Source organism: Salminus brasiliensis, chromosome 17 (genome assembly GCF_030463535.1).
Source record: "Salminus brasiliensis chromosome 17, fSalBra1.hap2, whole genome shotgun sequence".
Classification (NCBI taxonomy): Eukaryota; Metazoa; Chordata; class Actinopteri; order Characiformes; family Bryconidae; genus Salminus; species Salminus brasiliensis.
The window spans coordinates 1,406,360-1,417,106 of NC_132894.1; the positions used below are offsets into that span (position 1 = coordinate 1,406,360).

The 10,747-nt window shown below is 46.1% G+C and overlaps 1 protein-coding gene across 1 annotated transcript in view; it reads right to left on the reverse strand.

Moving 5' to 3' along the window:
* frem1b (Fras1 related extracellular matrix 1b) overlaps positions 1 to 10,330 on the reverse strand; it is a 37,319-nt gene extending 26,989 nt beyond the window's left edge. The window contains exons 1-11 of the mRNA XM_072660752.1: positions 10,305 to 10,330; positions 9,065 to 9,428; positions 8,366 to 8,460; positions 7,994 to 8,283; positions 6,821 to 7,020; positions 5,696 to 6,019; positions 4,236 to 4,344; positions 4,031 to 4,162; positions 1,736 to 2,080; positions 1,503 to 1,645; positions 302 to 498 (exon numbers count right to left, since the gene is read on the reverse strand). Coding sequence (XP_072516853.1) covers positions 302 to 498; positions 1,503 to 1,645; positions 1,736 to 2,080; positions 4,031 to 4,162; positions 4,236 to 4,344; positions 5,696 to 6,019; positions 6,821 to 7,020; positions 7,994 to 8,283; positions 8,366 to 8,460; positions 9,065 to 9,379 — 2,150 coding nt within the window. The 5' untranslated portion in view covers positions 9,380 to 9,428; positions 10,305 to 10,330. The remainder of the gene's footprint in view (positions 1 to 301; positions 499 to 1,502; positions 1,646 to 1,735; positions 2,081 to 4,030; positions 4,163 to 4,235; positions 4,345 to 5,695; positions 6,020 to 6,820; positions 7,021 to 7,993; positions 8,284 to 8,365; positions 8,461 to 9,064; positions 9,429 to 10,304) is intronic.
* Between the last annotated feature and the right edge of the window lie 417 nt (positions 10,331 to 10,747).

Genomic DNA, 10,747 nt, shown 5'->3' on the forward strand with positions numbered 1-10,747 from the left:
ATTTACTAAGAATGTCCTTAAATCTTGAGAAAAGTCCTGACAGAAAGTCCACGGCTCCAAGTGTTCCCCTAAACTCAACAAATCCCAAATCAGAAAACACTGAGATTCTGAGGAATATCAGAATCTGTGCAACTGAGTAACTGAGTAACTTTAAGAGGAAATCTTAATGGTTGGTGATGGAAGCCCTTGGATCTTCATGGAACCAAAGATGGTTCTTCCATGGCATCGTTCAAATAACACACCACCACCACACCACCCCGACGTTTCCCTCCTTCATCAGGTAAAGAGACACAGCACGTACCCAGCCTTGGCAGGGCTGTAACATGGCTGGGTGACGAAGTACATGAGGTCAACGTCCGGGTGCTCGGGGGCACGGAAGTGAAGGTGGCTCTGTGTGATGTAAACAACCTCGGTCTCTTTTACCACGATGGAACGAACTGTGCCAGAGACCTCCACTGGTAGCTGATCCTTCACCGGGAACACGTGAATCACCACTGTCTGAGAGTGGAGCAGAGGGAGAAGGTAAAATCAGTAGACGTATTACAACAATGGTCATAGTGGCCCACACTATTATCACATCTCAAAAGGGATTGGATTCAGATCCAGGTGACTGGGTAGACCACTGTAAAACACAGTGAAACACTTAATTTAATTACACCACCTTCACCAGCCTGGACTGTTGACACAAAGCACGTTTGGTCAATGGATTCGTTCTCAGTCATTTACATTTACATTTACGGCATTTAGCAGACGCTCTTATCCAGAGCGACTTACAAAGTGCTTCGCTATTTACCCAAGAAAAGCCTTAGTTAGTAGCTCATCCTCCTTAAGGTTGGAGGTGGGGGTGTTACTGTAGCCAGACTCTGACCATTCTCTCACTCATTCACCCTCTCATAAACAAGGTGTTTTCGTCGGCAGAACTTCAGAACAGCCCATTCCCGCCATTCTGAATAACTCTTGATGGCTGTGATGAAAATCCCAGAAGATCAGCCGTTCTAAAAATTCTCAGCCCAGCCCGTCATGCCACATTCAGAATCACTGTGGTCACACTTTTTCCAGACTCTGGTGCTTGATGTGAGAGTCGCCTGAGGCTGCTGGGCTGCAGCTCCTGCCTCACGATTGGATGATTTAGATTTGCATGAATACTAGTGTACAGGTGTTCCTAATAAAGTGGCATGGTAGTGCTCCAATGCTGCCTGCCATCAGCAGCCAGAGCCTGGCAGAGCACAATTGGACTTGCTCTCGCTGGTTCTCGCTCATCGCGTCAGTGTCATGCTGGCCAGAGTAGGGGACCCGGTGGTGATGTAGCATCAGCAGCACTTCAAAAAGAGGAGGTGGCTGGTTGTGCATGTGTCAGAAGATCCTCCCAGTGTGTCGGGAGACTTACACGTGATATGGGGAAAGTATTAACGAGTGGGTTGGGTAATTAGCTTTCTAAAAATGGCATAATTATTAATAATCACAGCGTTCTTTAAAACACTATAGCATATTTAACCCCTCACTTGTCTGTCGGATAGATTTGGAGGCTGATGGACGTCAGAGAGGATGAAATCGAACGAGTCTTCAAACTTCTCCTCTCCTGAGTGCCTATAGTAGATCAAGCCATGAAACAGGTCCCTTTGTGTGAAGGTCTCCACTGGAACTCCTGTCCAGAACAAACAAATGCAGTCCTCGTTAGGAGATACAAGATTTTGTTGCATTAAGATTTAATGGAAGCAAAAGCTGCGTAACTCACCTGGCTCATGTGGAGACACCTTCCTGACCAAGTCTCCAGCACGGGGGGAGTTAATGATCTGGTACTGTATATAGTCATCACTGGAGTCCAGGTCTGATGCCAGGAGCATGTACTCCTCCACCAGCACCGAACCCCCCTCCAGCACCTCGAAGGCCACGTTGTTGATGAGGAAGGGAGGAGTGTCGTCTTTCGGGAGGATGTTGATGGGGAACTTGTGACGGATGCTGTGGCGGCCGTCCATGATCCTAAAGACAATGTAGTCTCTGGTGGTGTCGCTGTCAGAGTGGTGATAAACCACCACCCCCTCACGGAGATCCTTCACTTTGAACATGAAGCCCTTCCCACCTGGAAAGCAGTGGAAATACAGAGGGTTCAGTCACTGGTTCTGGTTCGTGATGGGTTCTGGGTTTAAGGCAGATCTATTCTGTTCATCTTTTCATTCATCCTCGTTTTCCACTCATGATTTTATTTGCTGTTGAACAGGGAAGCGGAAAATAACAAGTTTCGCTGTCGCCCGAAGGCACGCGCCCCGGCTCTGGCGTACCCACGCTGCGGAAAAACAAAAAGAAAAATGGCGTCTTTCCCAGGCAATGGCTGCTGCCCATAGTGAGGGTGGGCATCTTCAGCTTGCCAGGGAGACAGAAGGGCAAGGTCACCAGACAGATTGAGTGATGACTGGTTGCACAGTAAACCTAATTAGCAACTTCATCAAGGGGGAAACGGTTACAAGTCCGATGGAGAAACAACTTAGTAATTGGGCCCAAAGGTGGCTGTGGGCACCAGGCCCAAAGAAGCCTGGAAAAAAATATGTTCTGAGTAGACACCTGACTCAAGAGGACAGAGGCACCGTTCCATTTGGCTGAAGGCGTTGGACCAGCCGAATGCTGACTTTCCCCAGGGTCGGAGTCCCAGAGTTAGAGGTGTCAGCAGTCAATTCCCAAAGTTCCCCCAAGTCCTCCAGAGAGAGTGCTCTGTTGGACCAGCACTCCTGCCAAAGCCCAACATGTCCGTAATGAGCAAACAGGTGCTTTCAGAAAAAGAGAGAGAGAGGAAATGGGCTGGGGAGCCAAACTTTTGGAGCAGTCATGCGAATGCCACCCAGAACAGTAAACAGTAAACAGTAGTTAAAGGAGGGGCTTGGCTGGAAGTAAAGGAAGTTGTTTGAGTGGGCCAGGGAATGGGAGTGCAGACCAGGTGGCCTTCCATCAGGGAATGATATGAAGCACCAGGCCATGAGCCTGGAGATGCTCCAAACCAAGAACGGAAACAACATCCCACCATCATCATTTCCACGGAAAACCACAGGCAGCTCACTGTCCTATTTGGGGGCTGACATAAAACGACAAATCATTAAAAATATTGGGACGCATGCTCAATATTGGGACGCATGATTTTTCCTCTTAAATCAAGGAAGCTTCTCCTGCTTTTGTTGGAGTAACAGTCTCTACTGTCCAGGGAGGAAGGCTTTCTACTAGATTCTGGAGAAGCATTGCTGGAGATCAGGATGTTGGATGGTTGGCTGATCACCACTCGACCTCATCCTCAACTCCTCATCACATCCCAGAAGAGTACTAGAAGAGTACCACCATCATTCCACAGTTCCACAGCTCTACAGTTCAAAGCTGGGGGGCTTTTTGCCCCTCTAGCCCACGCCTGGCATTAGGCATAATGGAGCCAATAGAGTCCTATTCTATTGGCAGTACTTCTTCTCTACAGGGACTAGACAAGCTGTGTGTGTGCATTTGCACATGTGTGTCAGCAATGGGTGCAGCCTGGAGTAGCTGAATGCAGAATTAGAAGTGTTTTAGAATAGAAGAACATATGACTGTCACCTCTCCGCAAAGCATGCTAAGCTAACAGGCCTGACAGCAAAATGACCTTGTGTGGTACATCTGGCCCTTGTGCAGTGTGCATGAAATGGCATAAGTCTTTACAATCTGCTTCATTCAGGCCTCGCGCAGGGTCGTCTCGCCACCCGCCGAAGTGGAAGGACAGACGCTGGGACTCTGAAGACATCTTTGCACGGAGAGCCTCTAGCGAAGAGCCGCTGATGCATTTTACACCTGATTAGCAAACACATGCAGGCCACCCCACATATGCTTCCCGAGCCGTGCATGCATTTTAGAAGCCTTAATGGTGTTATTCGACATTTATCAAGCCTGAGCTGCAGAGAACATGCAAATGTCATCTTATATGAATGATCTAGACTCTAATCCAAATATATCACATCCCCGTTTCCTCTATAGGAACTCCCACTGGTACCAACAGCACTGGCAGTGAGGGCATTTACTCCACCTCGGACACTCAGGCGTCCATGCAGCGGGCCGTCCACAGCTACCAGCGTGACGCCGTCTATGTTGTCGTTGTCCACAATCTGCAGGTCCTCCCATGTAATCGGTCTGGACTGACCCTCCAGTAGATCCAGGCCTACATATAAAGAAGCATGAAACTCAAAGTGCTAGGCGATCAGTCTGCACAGCTGATGATCTGCTCCACATACCCAGATTCCAGGAGACTCGAGGAGCGTTGGTTTCTGCTGCGCGGATAGAGATGTGAACCATAATAGGAGGACTGGTTGCAAAGAAGCTGTCAACAGCCTGAAACTCAACCTGTAAGTCAGAGATTACAGCAACAAATCAATACTAATAATTAATAACTAATAATTCCTTAAAAAAAACATGTTTTTTCCATCACTGTGTTCATTAAAACATCCCTCATGTGAGTCTAATATTATATATTATATTTATATTATTTAATACATTAAAAACAGAAAATTATTAATAGTTTTAAAGTAGTTTTTAAAATGATATTAAATGTATTCTATATATTATTTATATTATTCAAAAGAATAAATATATATGTTTTATATCATTTTTTAAAATGTAAATGTCATTCTTTTTCTTAAGAATCATTATTAAATTACAAAAATATATAATTAAATTCTGAAATTGTGACTCAATCAGGAAACATCTGGCTACAACACAATTACATCATGCTCCCGATCACCTTTTCAGTTCCCGTCACGCTCTTATCCAGAGCTCTTATATGTGAATCATGTTCACCAGGGTGGAGAAAGTACAGCTAGCAGTCTCACACATGAACTATTATTGGTGTAGAGCCAGAGCCGGCCCATCGCATAGGCGGTATAGGCAAATGCTAGGGGCAAGGCTATCCAAACAAATCTAACTTATACAATTTTTTATTTGTTATTATATAACAGGTAGTTCTGACCTTACAATCTGATTGGTTGAGAAGCGTTCTAACTGCTTTTTCACACAAATTTGTATTACTCCTGACGCGTTGCCAAGTAACGAGTGATGCGTTGCTAAGTAACGGCAAGATTTATGCACACAAACTGCTAGTTGTTTTATATTTGTGCTTTAATACATTTAATATTTACATTTAAGGCATTTAGCAGACGCTCTTTTGTAAGTCGCTCTGGATACAAAACGAGAAATGAATATGGATGACTTTCAGATAACATTTGACCTGCAGCCTGTTTGGTCAGACTCTGAAACCAGCTGGGCTGTTTGATGCCAGTGCACAGAGCAGCCTTTTTTTTTCAAACTGTACAATCAACGAAAATATGCAGATTAACGTATACAGATAACGCAAAAAGGCCCAAAAAGGCTGAAGCCCTCTAGTGGCCAGGAGAGAAAAAACGAAAATAAGAGGGCGAGAGAGGGCAAAAAGAAACCGGACAAACATTTTTATTGGCATCTGAGTCTAGTTATCTAGCCAGTGTTGGCCCTTCTTCATTTACTAATCCACCTATGTATATATATATATATATATATATATATATATATATGATTGATAATGCAAGGGGCACCAACCAAAATCTTGCCTAGGGCACCACATTGGTCAGGGCCGGTCAGTTTGCCATGCTGGGGAGTTGAACCCTGGTCTGCCACAAGGAACAGGGTCACCAATAAGTACCAAGGTGACCCTTTTGCTTACCTCATAGTTACGTCTGCTGACGTGGCTGCTGTTTGGAGGCTGGTAGGCAATCTTCATCTCATTCAGGTCCTGCCAGGAGAAGGAGGACACAGGCTTGGTGTGATCTTCCAGGTGTGTGATGTAACCTTCTGCTGGTGGTTTGGTGACTTTAAAGACCAGCCGGGCCTGAGGGGTCTCATCGTCTTTGGCATCCAGGGCGGCCGTGGTCATAGGGGTCAGGATGAACTGGTCCACCTCCAGGATGAACATGGACATGAAGGCAGCGTGGGGAGGCTGGTTTTGCATAGCACCATGAATCAACACTGGGAGCCAGACGCTCTCCGCCTGACCAGCGAGTGAGAGAGGGAGGAAGATTGAAAAGGCTAGTCAATGAGCATCAAGACTGGAAATGGGTTCTCTTATACACTCTTAAAAATAAGCACTGAGTGAATTCCTACACTACACTATTTGTCCAAATGTTTGTGGACACCCCTTCTAATGAATGCGTTCAGCTACTTTAGGCTGCACCCATTTCTGACACAGATGTGCAAATGCACACACACAGCTTGTCTAGTCCCTGTAGAGAAGTACTGCCAATAGAATAGGACTCTCTGGAGCAGATCAACATCATGAACCTATTGGCACAATGCTGTCTAATGCCAGGCGTGGGCTAGAGGTGTACAAAGCCCCCAGCATTGAGCTGTGGAGCAGTGGAAGAACTGTGTTCTCTGGAATTAGCATGCCTCACTAATGCTTTTGTCGTTGAATGCAATCAAATTCTCACTAAAAAAGTAGAAAAGCGTAGTGGAAAGTCTTCTTCTTTGGACAGTAGAGACAGTTACTCCAACAAAAGCAGGATCAACTCTTACAATACCCTTGATTTTAGAAGAAACAATGAATGAGCAGGTGTCCCAATACTTTTGTCCATATAAGGCATTAGTATAATTGTGAACAATTCATGAATCTGAAGACTTTCTTTTAGGAAAATTAAAGGAAATTTAAGAAAAGCTATTGGTGAATGAGGCCCACTGTTCCTTAAGGAACCAAAAGCGGTTCTTTTATGGCAATGTTCAAAGACCCCTTTGAAGACCCTTCATTGGTAAGAGTGTAGTAGAGAGTATGAACTCGTCTTGTCTTGCCTTTTACCTCGAGGAGGGCTCGGGTCATTTGGTCCCTGAGCTCCACTCTAATCGGCACGTAGTCGATCTCTGGGGAAGGAGGACTGAGGTGTTGATACTTCAGGCCTGAGGTGAGGAACTCACTGCAGCTGGTCTTCAGGAACTGTACTTCTCTGGTGTTATGGACACACGCCTGATTTCCAGGGCAGGATATAGCCGTCTGCCGACCTTGATGAGAACAAAAAAACAACGGCAAGCTCAGGGAAAGTACTGAAGTATAAATTTCACTGTGGTACCTGTCCTTCAACTGTTGGACTTTACTACTGATGCCTAAAACAGATGGATAGAGACACATCTATCCAGATGTGGACTACTGGTCCAGGCCTTAGACTAAAATGATCAAACTAAATAGGCTATACTTAATTCTCGAACCCCAGCTTACTTGCAGGTAGTGCTGTTCTCTGTTGCACCACACCAACCTGCATGTGAACTGACATGCCAATAGTCATTGGACATTGATTCCGCAAATGGATGGAAGACGTCTGGAGGCGTCTCAGGCGCGAATGGACCCATCCACCACATCCCAAAAATGCTGGATTGGGCTCATGTTGGGCGAACATGCAGGCCACACCATTCATAGGAACTCTCCAGAAACTTGGGCCCAATGGCACAGTGCAGTATCCTCCTGGAACATCCCACCATAGTGGGGAGTACATGAAGTCCATTAAGGGTAACCACTGGACCCAACCTATTCCATGATGATGAATACACCCCACACCAGAATGGAACCACCCCCAGCCTGCACGGTGTCTTGTTGACAACTGGGGTCCATGGCTTCAAAACAAGCCCAAAACAATCGGTACTCAGTTGATAATCAATTTACATATTTCCTATCCCATGACTTTTGGCATGTCAGTGTTTTATTATTTGGACTTTTATTAGGGTACAAATGACCTGGCCTCCTTTTAAATATTGTCACGTTGCTATTTCTAGTATACTCAGCTCTGGAAGTACACTGGCCTCCTCTGTCCTTGCTTCCATTGGCAATAATATGCTCTATTATTACCCCCTAAAGCCTTAAACACTAGAACGGGGCATGTAACAACAACTGCAGCAGTACACAGACATAGAATATCGTGCATTTTAATGAATATAAACAATAAAGACATTTAAATCACACACAGAGTCAGTGCTGCACTACCTTTCCTCGGCCCAGCGATGGGCTCAGAGGCCTGGTCTCTCTGGGCAGGATCCTCTGTAACCACCTGACCCAGCATCGGGACATTTATCTCAGAGCTGAGGAGGCGCACAGTGCAGATCACGCTGGGCTGAGTTCTGAAGGTCAGCACACTGCTGTTGATGGCATCGGACAGGCCATAAAACTCTGGAACCACCAGAGGAACGCTCCCAAACTCTATCAGACTCTTCTGGGGTCCCACCACCTTCACCTTGAGCTGGAACGTCTCAGTGAACGTCTCGGAATCTGTGAACCTGGAGGAAATCAGACAGGCTGTAAATCTGCAGCTACATGATACCTGATGTGTGCAGTAAACGTCTACAGTAAACCCCCTACCTGTAGACCCTCAGCATGACTGCGTCCTCTTCCAGTAAGGGGCTGCCATTATGGACATATTTCACCTCCTCAGGAAGGAAGTGGCAGTCAAACACCTAAAACATAAAACAGCATCATTACAAATGATAGAAATGACTCAATTTAATGACTCATTAAAACCACCTCTCTAAGTCCCCTTGTGCCACCAAAATAGCTCTGACCCATCAAGACCTTTGAAGGTGTCCTGCTGTGGTATCGGTCACCAAGACTAATGTTAGCAGCAGATCCTTTAAGTCCAGGAAGTTGGGAGGTGGGAGCTATGAGTATCCATGAATGCCCATGCCCTTCGGCTGCCATTCCTTGTACTGACCACAGCATACCAAGAACACCCTACAAAACCTGCCTGATGTTCTGGAGATGTTCTGATCTAGGGGTCTAGAACATCACTAGATTGGTTCTTCTTGGTCAAAGTGTCTCAGATTCTTATGCTTGTCCATTTTCCTCCATCACCTTCATCACCTTCAAGAACTGACTGTTCACTCACTGCCTAATATGTAGATCCACCTCTAGACAGGAGCCACTGGAACCAGACCATCAATGATATTCGCTACTCCTTTTAGTGGTTTTAATGTTATGGCTATATATGGTGTATTGTTTTATTGAGGCTCTTTGAGAGTGCTACACGTTGATCAGTGTAAATCAGTAGGACGTGGCATTTACCTGTGGGGTGAGCCTCCCCACCCTTTGTGTCGCCGGCTCGTTGAGCACCACCTCCACTTTGCAGGCCTCTGAGCTTTCATCAGTGCTGAACTGAAGCTCTTCTGCAGTTACAGACACACTCTGCCCTCTGATCACCTGCAGTCCAGAATTCACTCTCACCACACTCTCAGCCTGGCCCAGGCGTAGGATTTGGCTTAAGGTGACCAGTGTCCATAAGAAGTCCGTCACCGCCATCTGTTCTGCTGATCGGTTGTTTAGCCGCTTTGTAAACACGAGAAGTGGAGCTGGAGAGAGCAGCAGAGACAGAAGAAACATGTCCTCCTTCAGAAACTCGTCAAGGACTCCATCTGTGTCTCATCAGAACCTGAGAAGAAAACAATGTGGTTATTGAACAGGGTTGCTCAGCACTATGGGAAGTGGAGCAGGGTTAATGGATCCTGTGTCTAGACAGCTTGGAATGAAATCACAGAACGTGTGAAGTGCCTATTCCACCAGATGCTCCAGCAGCAAGAGCCACAGGTGCTACATACTCTACGTACCTAGAACCTCACAGCAGGCTGGAAATGAATGGGTGCTTTGGCTGTTTCTAATGAGTCATTCTAGGAAAATCCAAAGCATGTGGTGTCAATAGTAGGCTTTGAAGGCAAAGCATTAAGAGTTTAACAATGATTATTAGATAAACTAAATTGACAAAAGTATTGGGACACCCACTTAATCATGGGTATTAAACGAGTTTCTCCTGCGTTTGTTGGAGTAACTGTCTCTACCGTCCAGAGAAGAAGACTTTCTACTGGAGGAACATTGCTGTGAGGATTTAATTGCACTCAGCGACAGGAGCGTTAGTGAGGTCAGGATGTTGATGATAATCACCATCATTCCAGAGAACACAGTTCTTCCACTGCTCCACAGCATGTTGATCTGCAGGTAGGTTCTGTAGGTTCATGATGTTGATCTGCTCCAGAGAGTCTTATTCTATTGGCAGTACTTATCTTCGGGGACTAGACAAGCTGTGCGTGTGCATTTGCACATCCGTGTCAGCAACAGGTCCAACTTAAAGTAGCTATATGCAATCATTAGAAGGGGTGTCCACAAACATTTTGTGTGGAAGATCTACACCTGTAGACACTTTCAGGCTGGTAAACATGTACAGATAAATCAGGAACATCAGAAACCAAGAGACGCAAAGACGCAAACCCATAAACCGCTGTCAAGGAGAAGGCATGGAGGCTTCATGACATACCTGCTTCAGCGGAGTCTCGTCCTCTGGCCTTCTCTGCAGCGTGTTTTGAGAAAACAGTGGAGGAACCTCAGCGGCTCGGGCTTCCTGAGAGAGTGCAGCCAACCTTCAGCCCAACAGGACCTCCATGGCTCATCACAAAGGAGAGCAAACAAAGAGAGGGAGAAAGATCAAGCAGACAAAAGAAGGAAGGTTGACACGTCTGTTAGAGACGGCCCCACTGCCTGAGTGCAGTAGGAGAGAGAGAGAGAGAGAGAGAGAGAGAGAGAGAGAGAGAGAGAGAGAGAGAGAGAGAGAGAGGGAGCAAAAGTAAGACCTCCAAACACAGGAAATGTGCAGAGCACTTCCAAGAGTTTTACTCCTCTGTTGCCGCACTCACAAACCCAGATGTTCTTATTCCCTAAAGGGGGCATGCCTCAGACCCCACCGCTCGGAGAGAGAGAGCG